The 22,080-nt window shown below is 48.5% G+C and overlaps 1 protein-coding gene across 2 annotated transcripts in view; it reads right to left on the bottom strand.

Moving 5' to 3' along the window:
- ITM2C (integral membrane protein 2C) overlaps positions 1-19,605 on the bottom strand; it is a 30,015-nt gene extending 10,410 nt beyond the window's left edge. The window contains exons 1-6 of one of the 2 annotated variants that reach the window (XM_069864842.1): positions 19,522-19,605; positions 12,065-12,202; positions 9,620-9,808; positions 9,198-9,308; positions 7,412-7,562; positions 3,718-6,128 (exon numbers count right to left, since the gene is read on the bottom strand). In XM_069864842.1, coding sequence (XP_069720943.1) covers positions 6,037-6,128; positions 7,412-7,562; positions 9,198-9,308; positions 9,620-9,808; positions 12,065-12,202; positions 19,522-19,605 — 765 coding nt within the window. In that variant the 3' untranslated portion in view covers positions 3,718-6,036. Of the gene's footprint in view, positions 1-3,717; positions 6,129-7,411; positions 7,563-9,197; positions 9,309-9,619; positions 9,809-12,064; positions 12,203-19,521 lie in introns of those variants that run through there. The other variant, XR_011338088.1, reaches the window with a different exon arrangement.
- Between the last annotated feature and the right edge of the window lie 2,475 nt (positions 19,606-22,080).

Genomic DNA, 22,080 nt, shown 5'->3' with positions numbered 1-22,080 from the left:
GAAACAGCTGATGTCGATTCTTCAACCCACCCATTTCTTTTAAGATTTTAGCAAGAGCGAAGGAGTTACAGCTCTGGGAACTGACGAGCACTCCCTGCACCATGTGCTCTTCCTGCTTGACTAATGCACCCAGCTCCAGCCCATCCTCTGACGTGACCTGCCTGCAGAAGAGGTGTCTAAGCCTATATAATCCGTTCCAGCTGCAAGGCTTCCTTGCATGTTATATCACCCCTGCCAGATCCTGCTGTTGCCTCCAGCAGGCCATTAGTCACAGCCCAGTGATGGAGGGGCTGAGGGCACCAGCTGAGGTTCTGGGCTGTGCTGCACTGCTCCAAACTGCAGGTGTTTTGTTGGGAGACGCCTCCCAGGGACTATCCCCTGCGATGGGGCACAGCCCCGTGCCAGCTTGCTGGGGAGTGCTCTGCCCCACAAGACCCACCTAGGAGCTATAAGGACCCTGTGGAAAAAGGGCTATGTGAAAGGAGGCTATGAGGATGAGGAAGGTGCCTTGGAGATTAGCTAAAGCTGCTGTGGAGGTGGCTCCGACCTAAATTAATGTGTTTTCCTTTAATACACCAGAGACTGTGAAAGCAGCATCCACAAGCCAGCACACAGGGACACCCAGCTAGTATTTCTGTTCAGCACTTACCGCTTTACCTGCAGACACAGCAAGTCAGAGCCAGCTGCATCTCTGAGCACACAAGTCTAGTCCTCATGCAGAGAAGCAGGAGTGTCCAGTGTACCAGGAGTTGTGTACACAGCAGCCAGGAAAAGCAATAGCCAGTATCACCTTGTCTTAAAGCCAGTCTGGTTTTAAACAATACCAGCCATTAAAAATACATGACACACAAGGATGTTTGTGTTGTCTAACTTACGAATCTAAGCTACCAGGAGCTCCTAAATGGAGCACTCAAAATCATCCTCTGGAGACATCCTTACTCGCTAGGAAGCAAAATCTCCTAATTTCAGTATGACGAGTTGGATGGTCCAAACACCACTTCCATGTTACTTGACCACTTGAATTCAGCATATTTAGATAAAAATTGTTTCAAAACAAGGTACAATAACTTAATTACTAAAACAGTAAACCAAATGTTTCAGCTTAATACCAGGAAGCTTAGGTGCTTCCACCTTCCTTTTTATGTTTTGGTGGCTCTTTTCAGCTGAAAATCTTCACTGGAGCTCAACCCATATTTGTTAGTGACATTCTCCTCTCAAACTCTGCTTATTTACTTCATTCAGACAACATTTCCTCCAATGAAGTTGCAGCACCTCATTGATTTCATTGGGACATGAATGCCTCCATCAGGAATTGTACTTACCAAAAGGGTGAGAAACGGGCATTTACCCAAGACCTGGGACACTAGAGCGGGAAGCTTTCTTCTGTAGAGTACATAGCTGCTCAAACATGCCCTTTTTCCTCTGGGAAGTGGTGACAGCATCCACAATACTTACTTTTGTAATGTCCTGGGTAAAAATCACATCAATGACAGCAAAATGCTCAGGGACAACTTGTACATCCTGAGGCACATATGTAGGTATGTACAAGAGTGAGACCATACTTTCGTTAGCTTGGCATCACGTAAGAGACCAGACAGCTGTCCACGTGGAGCTACGTGGGCTGTAGTCAATTCCCAGCAAGGACAACTGAAATTCTTACAAACCATAATAAAATGAGGAGTGCTCAATTTTCAGATACACACACAAGGAAGCCATTTCACAGTGTAAATATTTTCATTCTTCACAGCATAAAAGCTGTCCGGCAATCCCTCTTCCTCCCCAAAGCCAAAAGGTGATTTGTGGAGAGCAGTTTACCACTGCTCATACCAAGCCAGTGTAGGCAGCCCAGGACACCCTGGGGACTGGCCACCCTCATCCATGCTGGTAGTAGGCGGCCAACCCCTAACAGAGCTGCCACGGGGGATGCCTGTGAGCCCAGAGCTCCCTGTGTCTCGTGGCATCAGCAGGCTGGCAGTGGACAAACATGCCCACTGCTTGTCTCCCCTTCCCAAGGGCCCTAGCAACCCTCCTGCCACCCACCCAGAAGCATGCCCAACACATCCGTAAGATGCGGCCATTCTATTCCTCCCACCAAAAATGGGCTCTCCATCATGCTAGTGAAAAATCAGGTCCTTCAGCCTCCTTGCTAGAGCCTGTGTGGGCCACGGCAGCCAAAACATTCCTCCTCCCAGGTCTGTAGGAATCCTAGTGGGCTGTAATTCTGGGATGGGTCCGGACTGTGAACGTAGCTGTAAGAGACTTGTGACAAACCAAGAGCTCATTTACATTTTAGAAGAGCCACTGTGGTCCCTCTCCTTAACTGCTAACTTAATAGGTTTCCAGTACTTTAAATTTTTTTTTTAAATCCACCATTACGGAAGCAGATGTTCCTACAGTTAAACCAAAACTTTGATTTACTGAGCACTGCCTGGCAAAGCTAAATAACATCCCCTGAGCCGCACTGCAATATGCAAGTACTAAAAATAAAAGATAAATTATATCAGGTGCTAGCTGTTATCAGTGACCCATATCTTAGGGTTTCAACTGTGCCTCTGCCACAGAGTTCTCCTAAAGTAGACTTTATTGCCACAGTTTTTTATGTGCCACTGTTCAATCAAATAAAACAGTCTTCGGGCAGAAAGGGAGCAAGATTAGGCAACAGAACTGACTTATTTCAGGTTTACTAAGAGCAAGGGGCCATGAACATAACTTCAAGAAATGAAAAACGGAGCCAAGAGTGAATGTTCAAAAGAAAATGCAAAATTTCATTATATGAGCTGGTATTCTTGGCACTGGACAAGCCTTTAGGTGGCTGATTATGTTTAACGGTAATGTGACTTACTGAAGTGCATCGGTCATGTTCTTAATATCAGCATTTCAGCCTCCTAAAGGAGCCAGGTTCCCCATGGGGTGAGGCAGAGTCGCTCCCTCAGCCCAGTGCCAATGGAAGGAAAGGGCCAAGCCAGGCTGGGAGAAGAGGCTTTGGAAAACACATTTTCTGTAAGAAGCAGATCTCTTCTGCAGAACCTCAATAATGAAAAAAGGATCTCGATACTAGAGACATAAATGCAAAACGCAGCAAAAATTACTATAACAAGCAAAACGCGAACTTCCTCCCTGACTGACCAGAGACTAATTTTGGATAGAGGAAGAGTTGAGCTCAGGAAAAATATTCTGACACTTCCCTACCAGAAGGCTGAAAGAGCAGGGGAGCTCAGAGAGACACTAATGGGCACCCACAGCTGCGGGTGGCAAGCAGAGGAGGGAAGCCTTCCAAAGGTCTTCCCTGCAGAGCCAGCCAGAAGGCAGCAACAGGCTCAAGGCGTATGCTAGCAGGCACATTTCTACCAAGAATCCAGGCAGCTGCAGAAGTGAGGCTGAGCACAAAGAACAGACAGCCACGAGCCACCCAAAGAGCAGAAGTACGTTACTGCCTCAGAGACCTCAGTTTGGCATCAACTTCCCCACCCTGGGCACCTCCCAGGGAAGCACAAGACAGTGGAAAAGCCCTGCAGGCATGGGCAGCTCAGTCATGTTCCCATGCAGCTCTGCTGTCACCCATGGGTCAGGGTCCCCACACTGCAGCATCCTCCCGCTGCCTGGCCCCGAGATGCCACTCGGCTGGCTGCTCCAGGGTGATCCAGCTGCCACTCCCACAAGTGACAGCTTTATGTAGGAGATGCACTTTTCATCCCCAACAAACACACGCTTTACATATGAGAGGTAAAAGATTTTATTACCCCATGGATTTTTTCCTAAGAAGTAAGAGTCCTACCAGACAAAATATACAAAGCATCATAAGTTTTCTTTCCAGACAACTGCATTCTCATCCTATGAAACAGTGACCATGTTAGTTCACCTTGAAGAACCACGGTTTGTCCTTACAGATGCGAGATTGCACAGTGTTAGCATATTTAATGACCAGTTAATTCATGCAGAATCAGAAGGAAGGGGAAAAAAGAACTGGATGCTCACCTGAGTGCAGGCTTAAGCTCCTAGAAACGAAGAGAAACACTGGGCTTAAATTTACCAGTTTGAAGTACTGCCGTTAAGCAAACCAATTCTCTGACCCACTCATCACTCACTCTGCAATGAAAGATTAGGGCTAGCAGCAAGTTATCATCGGAAAAACGCAACAGTACTACAGAAAAGCAAGTACCGCCCTGTCAGCAGGAAAATATCCTTACCAGCCTGCAAAACTACATATAATTCTTCATTTTACATCAAGTTTAAAGCAGAATGAAGCCAAAGTGTCCTCCTCTACCTGTTAAAGCTTAATACTTACAGCTGGCTATGTTTATACAAAAAAATGAACCCTCAGCCTCTAAGGACATATGAATTCCTCTTGAGTGACAGGACCACTTTGAGATCCCACTTTGGTTTTGCATAATTAACTTACAGTATTATTACTTAAAAGTTTAATTCTAAAATACATGCACTTTATTTGCCACTGCTGAGTTAATGATTGTACTTGCATTTACTTAATCCTCCCTTTCCTAAAACAACGAGCTCATTTCAACAGATGGTGAACAAGTCCAGATTTGCTGGAAACCAACTAACAAGAATGTGCCAAGTTGAAACTCACCCCATTCTCTCAGGCCAAAAAACTGCCTGCATTTCAAGAACCTGATTAGTTTTGACTATATTTATGGAATAGAGGGAAGAATATTTAAATACCCTGCAAGTCTTATGTGGAATGATCAACAGAAATGCAGTTTTGTTCACACAATTTCTCTGCAGTGTATTGATCAGCTAAATCTTGCCTTGTATCAATATCTGTACCACAACAGTGCCTGCAGATAATGTGATACGCAGCTGGACTACAGCAATTCTATCAAAACAGCTTTCAACAAAGGAGTTCTACAAGAACACATTCTCCCTCACAAAAAAAAAATTAAAAATTCTGCTTCTGCACATACCAGTAACTAGCAGTTCTGCTGCTGACACCGCTTTGTACATAGGCACGGCACCCTGCCTGCACACAGACGGGATCTGACAACTCGGGAAGAATGATGGACATAACTCACTCATCTTCGCAGACAAACAGAGATGGACAGACACGGGGCTGGAATAAACCCCTCAGGTCCACCAGCGCCCATGGCCTATAGAAAGGACATCAGCAGAGTTCTGGCACCTTGCTTCGAAGATTCACCTCTTCATTTACATGGGCAAAATGACAGCAAATCTGCCCAAGATCCACAGTGGAGGTGACTGTGTGTGCGGGAAGAGCCTACCCAGCCTTGCACTTCAACCCTTGCCAGGGATCAGGGACGTGCTGTGTCATTCTTGTCATTCCCAGCCCACCACACTGTCCCTTGCCCTGGCCTCCTGCCCACCCTGAAAAGGACACCCCACATTGCTCAGTGGATCATGCTGAGCCATGCCATGCGCAAGAGGAGATTGCCACATGGCGAGGGTTGAGTCCAGAAGCCAGTCATAAAAGCAACATATAGCAGCTGCTTTCCATGTTTGAAAAGCTGGTCTTGATGGGGACAGCACATAGCACGCTGGGACTATCAAAGCATGGTTCAGGCAGGAACCCTCCCTCTGCCTAGGTTTCCAAATCATCCTGTCTTCGCAACTATTATTTTCCTAAGCGCATCTGGTTACATATATCTGGTCATTACATCAGCATCAAAGTGATAAACCTCCTCCTGTGGTGGACCTTCTGTCCAGTGCCAAGGAAACCCCTCAGCCAGGGAAAGAGAGCACTCATTTCCAGAAATTCCTATTCCTCAGCCACCGCTTCTACCCCTGACTGGCTCCCAAAGGGATTCCCATCCTGTAGTATGGAAGAGTTTGCACCTACTCCCAGGTTATCTTTGACCACTGTGTAAATTTAAGCCCAGTAAATGCGTCAGGTAGGTGGTAGGGAGAGAATAGAATCCACTGTGAGGCCACAACAGACCCAAGAGGTTAGAGCTGCACAAGCAGGGGAAGGAGTAAAAAAGTGAGACAGATTACCATGTCTAAAGAAAGGGCTAGGAGCGTGTGTGTGCAAGCAAAGCCAAGGAAGGTTAAGTCTGGAAAGTGGCTTCATGACTTCTTGCAGATAACAGTTTCAACCACAAAAGTGTTTTCAAAGTGACGAATACGATGACAGTTTTCAGCCTCACGTCGACTGATACCTAGAAGTGATTGAAAAAGAAGAGAAGGGAAATTGAACCAATAAAATCCACAAGAGCTGCAGCAAGTCGGGGAAGAAAAGCAGATGAGATGTAACCGCTGAACATGGAAATGCAGGAACAACACAGCCCATATGAAAAGCAGCATAATCTGTTTTTTGGAAGAACAGCTATATTCTCTAGGCCATGGTTCTGCAGCAAGAGCTGCCACGAGTAGGGGAGCTGCCTGGAAACAGCTGGTTTCAACTGACAGCATTTCAGTGCTATCTCAAAGACCAGGAAGCCTCACAAAACCGGCAGAAGTCACAGGCTGGTACAGAACACAGCAGTGAATGCAGCCAAGGAGGCTTAAAATAGCCACCTCTCTGGCTGTTTGCATCCCCACATGTACTGATCCTGCTATGGCCTCAACCCCTCCGGGAAACAAGTAGTGCCCCCCACGTCCTCAAACTGCAGGCCCCCAGCTCCAGGCAGCTCTGCCAGGCAGCTGCTCCCCTCACAGCAAACCCAGCAGTGCCCTGCTGACAAACGGGACCGTGCCAGGACTCCGTGGCAGCAGCCAGGGTGCCCGCAGCCCCACGCACAGCTGCACGGCTCCTGTTGGGAACACGACCACCAGCTACAGCTGAGGTGACTTCTTCACCCAAACGCTCTCGGCACTCTGCAGCTCCCCCAGAGATCCAAACCCAAACTGACTGCAGGTTCACATTTCAGGTGAGCCTTTAAGTACACCAGTATCTAGAACAAAATTACAAATGCTGAAATCAAGTTTTTGTGCCAATATTACCATTTGTATAAGAAACATATTACTGATCTTCACAGAATCATTTTAAGGCAATTGAATGCTCCTTCTTCACAACTTTTTCCATATTATAAGAAACTTAATTAATTAAAGGCAATTTCCAGATGTAATCTGCTCTGAACAGCTGCCACTGAAGCGGGTTTCTCCATCAGGGAAATTTTCCAAACAGTTCCCAGCAGCGCTGCTATTAGTTCAGACCCAGAAGCCCACATGTAAATGAATTGCTTCCTCCTGCAACCCTCTTCTCAATGTTTCTATTAGGCTGATAGATGATAGAAATACATCAGCTGGCACCTCTTTGCAGCAGCGTGATCCCAGATTTGGGTTTAGATGAGTTAGATGGAAAAGACCTCAAAAGATGTCCTGTGCGCTTTCACCCACCCTTCTTGCCATGAAGAGGCCAGCACGGCTGTAACAGTAGAAATAACGATTGTGATGTGGGGGAGAAGCGAGTTAGGACAGCTGAACACAGCAAGGCTCTTACGTCTCCTCGTGCTCCTCCGCTTCAGTCTGTAAGTCTCCTTGCCGCTGCACAGGCGGTAGATGAAGGAGCCGAGCTGCTCCATGTCACTGATGTGCTCAGTCGCAATCATGTCCTCTTGGATTATGTATGTCTGAGGCAGGTACGTCCCTTTCTGAAATGACAGTTTCCACCAAAATAAAGCCCAAACAGTGCCATGATCTCCTCCTCAAACAGAACTGTCTTACACACAGCTCTCAGGATAATTCAGCTGAGGAGCACCTCAGGAGATCACCGGTCACGCCTCCTGGTCAAAGCAGAGGCACCTATGAGATCAGACCATCTTCCTCGAGGCTATATCCAGTCTGGTCTTGAAAACCTCTGAGGACTTCAAGGAGGCAGCACAACCTCCTGGGTAACCTGTTCCACTGCCTTTGTCCTTACGCTGAAAAACCTTTTCTGAGCTCAAGATCAAGCTAAACACGTAAACAATGTCTCTAAGGTGCATGTTGAAACACCCACAGACAAACTGGACACTTACCTATCCCAATAACCAGAAAGTTATTAAAACCCACATCTGCTTTGTACTCTCCTTGAAGAATCACACACATTAAGGCCATTTTAATCATATTTTTATCCCCTTTTCAATTCAATTTCTGATAAGTACAAAGCATCATTTTCATTGACTGTGACTTTATATCTCATATTTTAGGACGTGATCAGTTTTTTTCTGGGCTCTGCTATCAGCCTGTGAAATCCTCCTGTTCCATTGCCTTCTGCCCTAGGGACCGGTCACCTGCCATGGTCAGAAACAGTGGCTGTGTTGGAGCGAGTTTTAAGTCAATGCATGTTGTACTCTGGTAGGGTTCTGGGTGCATTTGCCAGACAGTCACAGTGCATGAAATCGCAAGGACTGCTAGGAAAAAAAACGGGAGCTGGACACAGACTGGAGATCAGGCATCCCTCAAGGCATAACCCCAAGCCTCTGTGCTTAACCCCTAAATGCTTATCACACTGCACGTAGCAGCAAGTCAGCAAAGGGAATTCAAGAAAGTAAGAATTAGATTTGGTTTGGCTTTTTTTCTTTTCTTTTAAACAGACCATCACAGAAAGGAGCAACAAACCCAGGCTCAGCACTTTGCTTTACCTGCAAAAGATTGAGATAAATATGCATCTTCTGCAGCCTTAAAAATCCTGGGATTTTTCCCGCTGTTAAGATTAAATAGTACTCTATTTTAAGAAGACTGATTTCAGTCACTGCAATAGCATCGTGGGCTTCTGAGGTGAACAAACCTGTTGGTACTGAACCCAATTAACACCTGCTGTGAGTAAAACTGCATGAGCCCAAGTCTGGTGTTGCAGCCTGCAGCACAGCAGGGAGGGCAGCACAGATGCTCCCCTTAAAGCCCCCAGAGGGTGAAAGCTGAGTGCCTGGTACTCGGTACCAGGGACACCGAGAGCTCTGCAAATAGCAAACTGCAGCGGTAACCATGGCAAGAGTTAAAGAAGGGAAATGTTTTTTTTTTTCCTCAATCCCTACTATCGGTGAGCACCAAATGGGAGGAATCTGCTGCTTCTCTGTCTCATCCTGGCCAGGCTGATCCATCATGCCAGTGTTACTGTGCTGTTTGCAAAATCAGAATTTCAGCTAAACCCCCACCTCAGTCTTTGCTCCAAGAGAAGGCTCATCTCTGTCAGGGCCAAAGCTTAATTCCACAGACATAGCAGTTCTGGTTTCCCACGAGCTCCTAGCTGGCAGTCAGGAGCCAACTCAAGAAAAGCATGCAAAATAAGCAGGACTGCACCGTACCTTCACATTCACCAGCAGCTCCCACAGGTTGCGAGGAGGCATCACAATAGTGGTGTTCAGCTCAATGACGTAGCATTTATCCAGCGTTATGTCATGATAAGCTGTCAAACCCTGCATTCCAAGCAGAGAAATTAAGGAATTGAGCCCTTTGCAGTGAAACATGGCTGTGAAGATGAGTGAAAAGAGGAAATTCAGCGGAGGTAGGAAACTTCTCAGAGCAAAAATCCAGTCCAAGGACCTCTTAACCAAAGAAGACAAGCAGGTCGGAAAATCTCAGAGAGGGCCTTGGGAAGGAGGACACCTCAGTAACAATATCATCATAGACATGTGACAATGGTGACAGTGCTAGGCCATGAGTACTGCACTGGTGCACTCCAGCTCAGCCCCATTCTATGCCCCCAAGGGTTCTAAGAGCTCCTTACTCGCTGGAAGTCATGGATGATATCCGCAGGGTCACTCCCTCCAAACTGGGGCACTGGGACATTGATTTGCTCGTAGTTCTCCTCAATGTAAATCTTGACATCTTCGTGCAACTCCAGCTGCCCTTTGAACGGTGAATACAGCGAATCTTCGTAAAGGATGCCACAGTGAAACACGCTCTCGCGGGGCAGCTGTGGAGATGAGATTGAGGTGGAGGTACAACACTCGTACACACCCCTAACAACTACAACCAACATCAGAAGAAATGTTCCCATACTGAGTGAAAACACCAATCAGATGCTTGTGAATATTCCAAGACCAGCCTTCTTACCAGAAACTGTTCTTGATGAAGGTAGTGCAAAGCACCCTCATGAAATGACCACATCTCCCTTCCTTCTTGCCACGTCCAAAGGGAATAAAGGATTCCCTGTAGGACTTCACAAAGGGTAATCCAGAAAGGCAAACTGAATGCCTGCAGGCTCTTAAATGTCACAACCAGTCTGTTCACATCCCTCCACAGACACAGCTTTCAGTAACTCCATTTTTCTACGTGAGGCATATAAGCTTGGGGTGAGCAGAACATCATTTCTAAAGGTGCTTGTAGTCTGGATATGGCAAATGCACCAAAACAAAGCAGTTCCGTCTCACTGCAAAAGAGAAGTTGCTCCTTTCAGGGCTTCAGAAGCATGAGCTACAAGCAAGAGAACTAACACAGGGTGAGTGATCAAATTTAAGCACAAGGATCACAGGGACAACCTGTAGCCATTGGAGACTGAGACATAAGGGCCCCATTGCCTTAGTCCCCAAAGCATCTCTGACCATGGTGAACAGGCTTTGCAGTGCGATTGGATATAAGCTGCCATTCGGCATCACAGGCAGGCAGCGGGGATGACAACGAGTGGCCCCAAACGCACCAGCAGGCTACTGCCGTTTTATGAGCAAGTGCCTGCACCAAAACCCCTGCTCAGGGTTCCATCACATGGACACACTGGTGCGCGGGAGGGACAGACAGCCCTGCAGCTGTCACAGAGTTTCCAGATTAGGTATAAATGAGCACAGGCAATAAAGAACCGATGTATCTGAAAACAAAGATTGCAAATTAGTCTGACAGCAAGAGAATTTATGGAGGAAGGGAGTGTATGAAAAGACTGTGTTGCTGAGTGGATAAGTGCTGGCCACAGAGACAAAGGCAGCTGGCAGTCCTGGGGGAGCTCATTCACTAACAGCTGCTCTGCAGCAGAACAAGGTGTTCAAGTGCAGATTGATGCTCTGGGGTTTCTTGGCTAAACTCTCAGCAAGACACAGAGCTCAGCAGCTTCCTCCTTAGAAAGTAGCTTTGTCTCATTCCCTATGCCCTGACCACCCCCGGTGCTGCCAGCCCGGTACCTCAGTTAGGCCAGGCTTTGCAAAGACTGCATGGGAGAAAACTGGGAGATGATGAACTTAATGGGGAGCAAGGTCTCACCTTCCATACCACGGCCCATTTACTTTTCACTTCTCTGCTTGCTTTATTAATAGCAGTACCTATTGCTGCTACATCTGTAGAGTTTTGCTGTACTACAGCCAAAAATATCCTACTGCAAAAAGCTGCTCTCTTGCCTGCACCTCCCTGATCTCTCCAAGGCTTGCTCTCCCCTCACAAGAAGCCATGCTTTCAGGCTGCCTCACTCCTGACAGTAGGAACGCTGGGCTTTAAACGCATAATAAATAATGTGTTCAGAGAGTAGGCACATTGGTTTTGATGTAGTTAAACAATTTAGCACAGATTTTCTGGATTGGGCCATTAAATTGTCTCTCTTGATCTATTTAATTGTGAAAGTGTTGCCAAATCCTCCGTATTGCAACGGTGATAATGTTTTTCGCTGCATGTCTCTGTACTTTAGATCTGCACCTGACAAACTGATCAATACCAGAGACAGCTGGTACCTCCCCTGTTGCACCAGGGGAGGTTTAAACTGGTTATTGGGAGATACTGCTTCACTGAAGGACCTGTCAGCACTGAAAGAGGCTGCCCAGGGCAGTAGTGGATTCACCATCCCTGAAAGTGTTCAAAAGACGTGTAGATGCAGTGCTTAGGGATGTGGTTTAGTGGTGAACTTGGCACTGTTAGGTTAAGGGTTGGACTCCATGATCTTAAAGGTCTTTTGCAGCCTAAACAATTCTGTGATTCTGTGATATATTGATGGAGTTATAAATAAGAAAGGCAAAACAAAGCCACAAGGGAGGGGCAGAGGAGGGTTTCTGGATGGCCCTTCCTGGCAGTCAGGATGGAGGTGACCCTGAGCCTACAACTTAAGACATGCCTTGTCTGCAGCACCCAGAGGACTGGCTGCTGAGCTACCACAGTGCAAAGCAATAAATAACAGCACCACCTCTTTCAAAGGCTAAAGCAGTTTGTCTGGCTGCTCCAGCTGAGAAGCCAGCAATCCTTCCTGATGCGCCCCTACCTGAGTGATGAAGAAGTATCTGTACACATACATCGATGCAAAGACCAAGCCCAGAAGCAGGACAAGGAGACCCATGGTCAGGTAGCACACCCCGCTGAGCGATGACCTCCGGCCCTGCACCGCAGGAGCCGGCTCCTCCTGAAAGACAAAAACAAGAGCATCAGTCAGCTGCCACTGTGAGGGATCAGAAAAGCAACCACAGGTTATGTGAAGGCCACGCACGGGTTTGTGGCATGTGACTGAAGAAGGCAGGCACTGTCCTGCAAAGTGACTTCATATCACATCCCAATAGTTGGCATTATTCAGCAAACTGAAAAATACCACATCTTAAGATCATCTCTAATCTTTGTCTTCCTCTCCTTCTACAGCTGAGGGTCAGCAACTGTGACCAACTACAAAGAAAAAGAGAAAAGAAAGAAAAAAAACCCCACCTTACTAGGGGAGGTTTAAAGGCTCTCTGACGTGAACCGCTAGAACAGGAAAGTCATGCTATACATCAAGTGTTTTGCAAAAACACATTTCCCTAGATAGTTGTCTTCAGAGAATCAGTACAGCCAGTGGAGGTGAAGAGGAATGAAAAGCCCTCCTGCACCTGACACGGAAGCGTGGCTGAGAAAATGCTTAACGCTCCGTAAGTGCATTGTGCCCGAAAGGTGCCAGATTCCTAGGATGGAAAATGTACTGCTTGCTTCCTCGGCGAACTACAAGTGCTAACTCCATAGGGAGCCTGGGGAGAGGGTTCATAAGGACACAGCAACATAAAGAGAAAAAAAAATATATACTCCCACTAAAAAGAAAACCTGCGTTTGAAGAGTCGTAGGGAGGGACAAATAAACTCTCTCCATTTTGCTATCTGCCAGAGCAGTTTTCTGCTCTTCACGCAGCCAAAGACACAGTGAGACATCTTGCCCCTCAACCCCAGCAGAGATGAATTCAGCTCCCCACAATGCATTCCTGGCTTCAGGAAAATGCCTTAATTTTGCATTTTGGGAGAAGGTGGGGAAAGTGAAGCAGACCTTTGCCCTGGGAGAAGTTACAAAACACCATGAAAAATTAAAAAAATCCTCAAATTCTGAGGGAGGAAAGCAAAACCCAACAGCAACCATTGTGATGGAGTGGAGCTCAAGGCAGTGAGGTTAAAGATGCTGCTAGGCAGGCCAAGGGGAACAATGAACCACAGTCCTGCAAAATATTGCATAAAAATCACCCATGCAAGCCCCCACTGAAACATGCAGCTCCTTCCCCCAGCCTCGCAGACGAAAAGGCCACCAGCCTCTACCTTTCTCAGGGCTGACAGCCTGCAGACTGCACAGGGCACAACCTGCTTCAATAGCGCCTCACCCAGCACAACTAATCTCCCCCAGCTCGGAAAAATCCAGGAAGCTTCTTCCAGAGGCTGCTGCCCCACTGATGCCACAGCATCCCTCCTCCTCCACAGGACTGCCATGCCCCGCAGCAGAGAGCTGGGGATTTTATACAAGAGGCAATCCTTCACAGCCAGTCCCATCTGTTCCTGCCACAGGATGCCTGGCTCCCCAGAAGGGAGCGGTTCTCCCCTAAGCTCACATTAGCATAAAGGGAATCAGTCAGTCCCAGCAACAAGGTGCAGGAAGGTCTTCAGCGCCAGAAAGCCCCCAAAGCCCGGGCGGTAGCCCAGGCCACGCACAGCACTCATGCTGCACGGCAGACACGGCGCATCTGGCAGCGCTGCCATTTCAGGGGTGGGGAGAAGAATGAGACCTGGCAGTGCAGTTCTCCTGGAGAGCAGATCCCACCTGCAACACAAGCATTTCCACTGAGAACGAAAATCAACATATTAACATGTGACAGTGCAGTCTAACAACACTCACCAAGTATTTAGCACTATTCTGTAGGGATTCATTAACCAGATGCTCCTCTTGCAACACACTGCCCGACTACTTTCTGCCTTAAATAACTATGGAATTTTTTGGCCAAAAGAAATGGGAAAAGTTGGAGTCAAATCCACTCCTGAGCAGAGACAAGGACAGAGATTTCAGTTTGGCTCATGAGTTTTTCTTTTATTATTTCTTCTTTTCTTGTTTTAAACCAAACATTCCAACAGATGGGCTACCATACACAAAAATCAACATAAGGCCCTTCCTTCCCTCTCATGGCTGCGAAGAGGATAAACATTCATTTGCTGCTTCACAAATAGATGGAAAAGCAATAGCAGTGGAAGAACAGCATGATGCCCATGGCCCAGCTGTCACAGATGCACACACCGGGAGGACACACCTTGCCAGGTGTCCAAATATACATCCCTACCAGGAAAAGAAATTTAAGACAACTAAAAATAGCAGATGCAATTTTGACAACTGACAAGTGAGAAGAGAAATGTGATGCAGAGTAAATACTCAAAGGGACATGGTTTAGAAAGGATTTCTATCTGAAAGGCAGCAAAATACGTCAGCTCTCTCTGTGAGGCTGCTGGTTTCAAGGCAGCAGCAGCCTGAGCTCTTGACGTAGGAGGTGTGCTGATGGAACACAGGCAGCCACAGCTCCCTCAAAGGAAGTAGGCTCGAAACCTGAGAAACCCACATCTGAAAATCTAACTCATCTCATCTTTTACTCATTTCTGGTATCCAAAGGCCAATATGGACTACAGGAAAAGAAAAAAATCAGTTCAGTGTCTCTACCTCCAATACGTCAAGTCCCATTTTCACAGCCAAAATCAGTTGCTGCTTTACAAAACAATGGGACCTGTGGTAGCAATACCTCCACCGACCTCAGACGGCAAAACCCCACAGCTGACTGCTGGCAAACTGCAGTGCTGCCAAGGGGGAGTGAGCTCGTACGGACTGATCTGTGCTCTGACGTGCGGGCTTGGATTTGAGTCTCACCGCTCAGAACAGTGACACCCACGTCTGCACCGATCCAGGCAAAGCAAAGCCCTCTCGTCCATCCACCTCACAGACAGCATCCCTCCCACAGGCAGGTGCTGGGCACTCCTGGCACTTTGTGTCACCGCTTGGAGTGATGAAAAGCACTGGAGAAATTACGGGATAAATTGCAGGGCAAGGAGATCCAGACCTGCCTCCCAGAGACAACTACTCTTGCATGCAGGAATTCATATCCAGGGAGCTCACAGCCCCCCAGGCCAGCTAGAGTCTGGGACTGGAGTGACTGCCACGCTAGAGCTCTGGAGACAGGGAGAGACGACACGCAGGGAAATGGCAGAAGAAAGAAGGCAAGAAGTAGGAAAGGAGCAGAATAAACCATTGTAGCAAAGGCAAGTCATCCTTGCATTTACTCAAGCACCTCCCGTGCTCCAAGAAAAAGGCTCCTCTGAACAAAAACCACGTCCTGTCCTCAAGAGAAGTTTGGCTTGGAGGGAGGAGAGGGAGTGGCAAGAGGAGAAACATCAGGTGGCACCAGGAGGGGAACAGTGCCTGGGCCATCACCCTGGCAGAGTCATTAGGGTCAGTGCTCAGCACGAGGAGTGAAAGGCCCCTGCATGAGCCCATCACCTGCAAGGAGAGTCCTTCCCAGCTGAAGAGCATTTCTAAAACTCTAAGTCAGAGAAGAAAATAATGTGTGCATCGTGGAGAGAGAGATACATACACACACATATATATATATGACACATGGTTTCCAAGGCAACTGAACTCCCTGTGCGCAGCACTTGTGCAGGGACAGGCAGCAGCATCTCCACAGAGAACATCAATGATGGCTTCTGGGCTCAAAGATGCCTGGAAGCCAAAAAAAACCCAACCAACCCCAAATCACCTGTAATTAAGAGACTACCACAGCTGAAGGCAAAAAGGTTGCAATAGATTAATTTAATTCCATTTTTAAACAACAACACAGCATGTGGCTGGCAATAAAGCCACCTGCCTCTCGAGTCACTTCACAGTGCTGGAAATTAGAATATCAAACCCAGCCACTGGCTAACTAAACCCCCAGCTTTGTTGCTATACAACAGACAGCTGGAATTCATAATAAAAATCCAGCCTGGCTTGTGGGAGCTCTCAAGCACTCAGTGATGATATTTTCCTTCTCCCTCATCAGCAAAAGAGATATAAACTCCCCCTGCCCCCTTTCCTCCTTTGCCTATCCCTTTCTGGAACTAAGGAGCTGTTTCTCCTCCCTCTTTGCACAGGGCTGAGGAATTAATTTCCATATTTTTTTTTATTTTATTTTTTTGGCAAAGACACAACAACTTCCAGCTGGAGTTTTTCCAGCCTCCCTCTCCTCTTTCCCAGGAGTAAAATCATTCAGAGCATCAGCAGAACCAACAAAGCCCCTTGTAAAACTAAGGTTGTTCTTACCAGGCACATAGCTAGAGCCCCAAGCATCACACTGAACAGACAGGCAGGCAGAGAAAAAACAAACAGCTGTGAGAAAGAGAAAAAAAATGTCCCAACCTGAGCGTTTAACAGCCTGACTGCCAAAACGCAGAGTCTGACAAATGTAGCTCCATTTCCAGAAATCAACAGGAGATGCAGCCACTCTGTGACAATGGGGAGAACCAGTATCTGCCTGGGGCAGCTCTACCACCACAGCTAAAAGACTCTGGAGTGTCTGGACAGCCCTCACCTGGAAGCAAGCACAGCCAAGCGAAAGCCAGGCTTTGGTGAATGAGCGCCCTGCGTTTCCTAATTCAGTCACACCTATAATATTTCTGCTAGAGTCATTCCCTCTCCTAATGCCCCTGCCAGTTTTAGCCAGATCCTTTATCATGCTCCAGTGGAATATCAATTATTCATGCCTGGAGTCCAGTAAGATATTCAAGTCTAGTATTTCACTCAAACAGATCCTGTAAGGATCCGGAGATGGTTTTCCCAAGACGTCCCCAAACCACACAGAACTGAGAATCATCAACAATGCTTCTTTTTTAAGCTGATGGCTCCATAGAGGACATAAAAAGAAGCCCTCACTTTGGCCCATGTGGATATGAGACAAAGACCAGGAATAACCTTCTGCTACAGAAGACCACGTCCAATTAAGATCTACCATGTTTAGATGCTCAATACTTCAACACGGCGAAAATACCTGCAGCACAGAAGCATCAAGTCTGGACTCGAGCTCACAAACGTATCGATGAGTGCAATGATTCCACATCACTGCCAGCTGGTTTTTCTCCCTCCCTCTGGATTTACAGCTTGCTTTGTGAAAAAGCCTGTTTGAAAGACTTTTCCTCATATCTCCTTCCCTCACCATCTGCCTTCCACCTCACCATCCTGCAGGGAAGTCGCACACAGAACTCAGCATTGCATTGGCAGAGCAGCTTCCACCCAACTGGTGTGACTCTGCTTCCCAGGGCTGGCAGAGACTCCTGAAGGCTCCTTCACCTGCTCCGTGCATCAGTGCCCAGCGCTGGAGCACCACTGCTCGTGATGGACTGGTACCTGCAGGAAGGCTGGAAGTGGCATCGCAGCCTGTCCTGCTCCGATCTGCTGCACGTGTCCTCTCAGGCTTTCTCAGGCAGATGCAAGGCAGCCGCAGGTCACCTTCCCTGCCTGAGTGGAGAAAAAGGCAGGAAAGGCAGGAGAACAGGGGCCCAGCAGCAGCCCCAGCAAGGAGACACTACCTGTCTTCTGAGAGCTCCACATCCAGCGGGCCCGCTCCTCACTGGGAAGGGAGCTCCCCAGGCACCAGAGAGGCAGCTGCCACCTCAGGGAACACAGTCCCCAAGGGCTTTAGGGCTTTCCCTGCTCTTTCTGCACAAACGGGGCAAGGGGAGGCTGGGGCAGCTCGGCCAAGCAAGGGGCTTCACTTTCTCCTTCCTCTCCCCAAAGGTTTCTGCAAAGGTACCCCAAGTGCACACAGGCATCCTCCCATCCTCACAGTTTAGTGGCAGATAGGAATGGTTGGACTCGATGATCCAAGAGGTCTTTTCCAACCTGGCGATTCTATGAAAAAATCCCCAAACAGATTTTGATGGGGCTCCAGCCGGTTCTACTCAGCTCTTGTGGATTTCAGTGTTGACTGCAAACTCAAGGAACATAGCCCCAGAGCAGTTAAACCCACAGTGTTTGTAATTATTTCCATTTCAGGCTGTAAAGGTGGGGCTCCATTAAAACCCACTGAATACTATTTTGCATCTGAGAAAATATTTTCCTGTGAACGCTGACCATGTAACCCCAAACTACCTTCTGCTCGAAGCTGCTGCAGCCTCCCAGGTCCTACTAAAGACAAGGAGATTGTTTCTTTTATAAGCACTTAAAATGTTGCAGTTTCCTCAAAATAACGTGGATTTTTCTGACAGGGTTCAAATTTCATATTCTTTCTGATTCAAACTGAGCTGCACAGGGGAGAAACAAGGCTCAGCACGTGTGAGCTGGATGTCAGGAGTCCTCACCTACTAGTTTTTTGAACATATTAGCATCACAGACACCTTCCTGCCTGCCACATCTTGGCATTCATGGAGCACCTGCCAAAATCCGCGGGCTGCAGAAGCTGCCTCTGAATGATCCCCCAGCTCTGGCTCCTATCACTGGGATTGAAGCTGTGAGATCAAAGAGGAGAGGAATGCAGAGCACCTTGTTCGCGTGTCCCCAGTGCCATTTTGCTGCGAGGCAGCTTCAGCAAGACACACAGGCAGGAATTTTTGGCAGCAGGAGGGAGAGCGCAGCAAGAAAGCCTGTACAGTGGGATCACCCCCTCGGTCCAGCTAAGCGCAAACTACATGAAAAAGAGGATTCCCAAGGAATGCAGTGCCACAGATATCCTGAAAAAGAACACGAGGAAAAGGCTGCCCTCCTGCCCGGGGATGCTCCGCCGGCTCGACGCCCTCGCGCTGCGCGACTCGCCACAAGCGCCCTTCTGCCACGGCTCTTACGCTGCTTTCCTTACATGCCCATCTGCTGGAATTAAGAGACTGCTCAAGAGTCTTCGTTCTATATTCACATTTTTATGTTATTTCAAATTTTTATATAGCTCACGTGGGCTCAGAAGAACCACACAGGGTCCCTCAGGAGCCGGAGCGCGGCCCGAGGCAGCGCAAAGAACCCACAGCTCATTACCGGACACCGGTTTCATTCACCCGGCAGGACCTGAACCCAAACAGTTTTGATGGCTGGGATCCGGCAGCACGAATGACGGCAATAAGCTTCTGCTGCTTTTCTTTTTTGTCTCGTTATTTTTCAAGCTCCCCTCACAGGCCCCGCCCGGCCCGGCGGCTCTAAGGGCCGCGCGAGGGGGCGCCCAGGGCAAGATTCACCTCTCAGGGCTGCACATCGGAGGCGGCCGGGCGCCCACCACCTCCCTTCGTTCATCATTAGGGAAGATGAAGCCTGGAAACCACCCGGCCGTGGCAGTCGGGCGCGTTCCCCCGTTACAGGTTTCGGCGCTGAGCGCTCGGGCACCCGCAGCCCCGCCGGGAGCAGCGACACAGCCCGACAGGGACCCTCCGGCGGGAGCCCCGAGGGCCACGGGGACCCGCAACCTCCCCCCGCGGGTCCCGGCAGCCCCGGCTCCCCCGGCCCCGCACTCACGGCACCCGCCGCCCCATCGCCCCCCGCCGCCTTCTCCTTCTCGGGCTTCAGCCCCGCCGGCTGCTGCGCCCCGATCTTCACCATCGCCCCGGCTGCGGCTGCGGCTCCGCCCCGGGGCGGGGCGCCCCGCACCCCCTCCCCAGCCCTCCTCTCAGCCCCGCACCCCCTCCCCGTCCCTCCTCTCAGCCCCGCACCCCCTCCCCAGCCCTCCTCTCAGCCCCGCACCCCCTCCCCAGCCCTCCTCTCAGCCCCGCACCCCCTCCCCAGCCCTCCTCTCAGCCCCGCACCCCCTCCCCAGCCCTCCTTCTCCTTCTCAGCCCCGCAGCCCCCTCCCCGTCCCTCCTCTCAGCCCCGCAGCCCCCTCCCCGTCCCCGCCCCTCCGCCTTCACTTATCTGACGTTTCAAACTTCACTCTCAGCCACACGTCCCTCCGAGGCAGCTCCTGGATAAACGTCTGGATAAACGGCCCAGCAAGCGTTAGGAAAAATCACCCCGATCACCTCACACCGAGCCTCAGACTAACAGAGTTTCCACTAGGAGCTGCCCCGACGGCTGCTCAGTAAAACCCTTCCTCAAACCCGCTGCCTTCTGTTAAGCAACCAATTTCAGTTTAAAACTGCCACTTCACACTCCATTAAAGCCACTCGCTATTTTATTAGTCTTTGATAAAAACGTTTCCGTCTCTTGCATGTGATTAAGGAGAATCCCAGGAATAATTCCCTGGATGGATCTTTCATTAAGCGCAGCAGCACAGTAACACTTCTCAAGGAAGAGCTCGGTGTGCACTTTATAAACCTTTATTAAGGAAACTGCCCGCTGCCTCGCTACCGTTCACCTTGCAAAACTGACCGCTTCGCGCACAAAAAAAAAGATATTAAAGAGAGCACAAGATAACCACCTTAATATATTCCGAGCCAGCCAAAATGTGCTTGTCATTTACTGAGCTGGAGCTATTTCACAGGCCTGCCAGGTGTATTAATAGCACCTCACTGTATCAGGCTGGAAGAAAATGTGGATTTGAGAGCCCCTAGATCATTCTGCTTTTACACTGCAGCCCCAGTGAGGGCTTGCACCAGAAAGCGTGCTGTAAAAATAAGCAGAACTTAGTAATGTGCTGAAAGTGTCCTTTTATTTTCCCTTCCCGGGCCATATGGCTCAGCTGGGTGGAAAGGAAGAAACAGACTGAGCTAAAGAAAAAAAAAAAAAAAGTAAAAAAACCCATAATCAGCCTTAAAGGTATAGACCACAAACGCAGAATATGCACTGATGGGTTGTTCTATTCTTTGTATTATCCACTTCTAATTACACTACTTAATCCTATGAGGCAAATCATATAACTGAGCCGAAGGCAGCGCATCAGTCCAGCAGTCCCCATGGAAAGTTAGAGCTGAAGCTCTTCCCGTGACTCCAGCCGGGGGAACGCTCCCAACCCGGCTAGGCTGTCATGGACAGAGCCTTCTGCTCCTTCTTTTTGCCTCTTTGAAACCAAACTGCTGGTTAGGCAGGAGCAGGAGGCCCTGGGAGGGTAATTGGAAATCTATTACCATTACATACTTCAAAAACAACAAGGGAACAATATTTGCCTAATAGTAAGGATTATCCTGGATTAGTCTCCCTCCTGGAAACTAGGGACCTCTAGGTAGCTCAGTTTTCCCTCTTTTATAAATTCTAGTCTATAAAAGGCTAATACTTAGTATCCTTCAGTCAGGATTGAAAACAAAAAAAGTATCCACATCTCAGAAAGCACAAAGGGAGCAGCTGTGTGCTGGGTTTGACCTGAACCTCTGTGATCAGTGACCCACAGGGGCTCGGCTGCTGCAGGGCAGAGCCAGGATGCTGGGGAACACTTGGTTGCCTGTGTGATACCCCAACCCCCCCGAACAGGTATGTGCGAAGTGGTGAGGGATGGTGAGAGAGGGAAGGACAGGGGCCTGCTTGGAGGCAGCACCCAAAACATTCAATCTGTATTTGTATTTTTATGCTTTCCTGGTTTTGAGGGCTTGCTAAGAGCAAGTGAGCATCCTCGGTCTGAATGAAACCCATTCTGGAAAGGGCAGAACACACAGAGGAGAAGCGTGACACTATAAACCAGCACCAGTTCTCCAGCAGATTGTATGCAGGGGAGGAGAAACAAACTGTGGTCTCTTTCCAGGAGTCTGACTGTTGAAGAACTGGTTCTCAAAGCTCAGAGATAATTGCTGTGGTGGTGTTTCAACACAGCCACGTCCTCAGAAATGAGTCTGCTCTGTCCCTTTAATTACCAGATCTTGATGAACATCTTATGTTACATGCTTAGAAAGCTACCATTCCCTTGAACCCAAGAGGGATGAAGAATCCCACTGCTCGACATCTCTCTGCCCAGGAATGACAGCAATCCAGGTTACAAGCAGATGACCAAACTACACCGCATGCTTTCTCTGTCCAGCATCTCTTTGTGGCAGAGACATACCAAACCAAGAGGACTTTATATACAGAGCATCATTCAAGAGCAGACTCCATTTCTCTGTGTTTCTGTCTTCAAGACCTACTAAACTGTATCTCTCCCCACCAATTACCACT

Source organism: Phaenicophaeus curvirostris, chromosome 10, assembly GCF_032191515.1.
Source record: "Phaenicophaeus curvirostris isolate KB17595 chromosome 10, BPBGC_Pcur_1.0, whole genome shotgun sequence".
NCBI lineage: Eukaryota > Metazoa > Chordata > Aves > Cuculiformes > Cuculidae > Phaenicophaeus > Phaenicophaeus curvirostris.
Note: the sequence above shows the minus strand (reverse complement) of the source record. Positions and strands in the feature narration are given on the sequence as shown.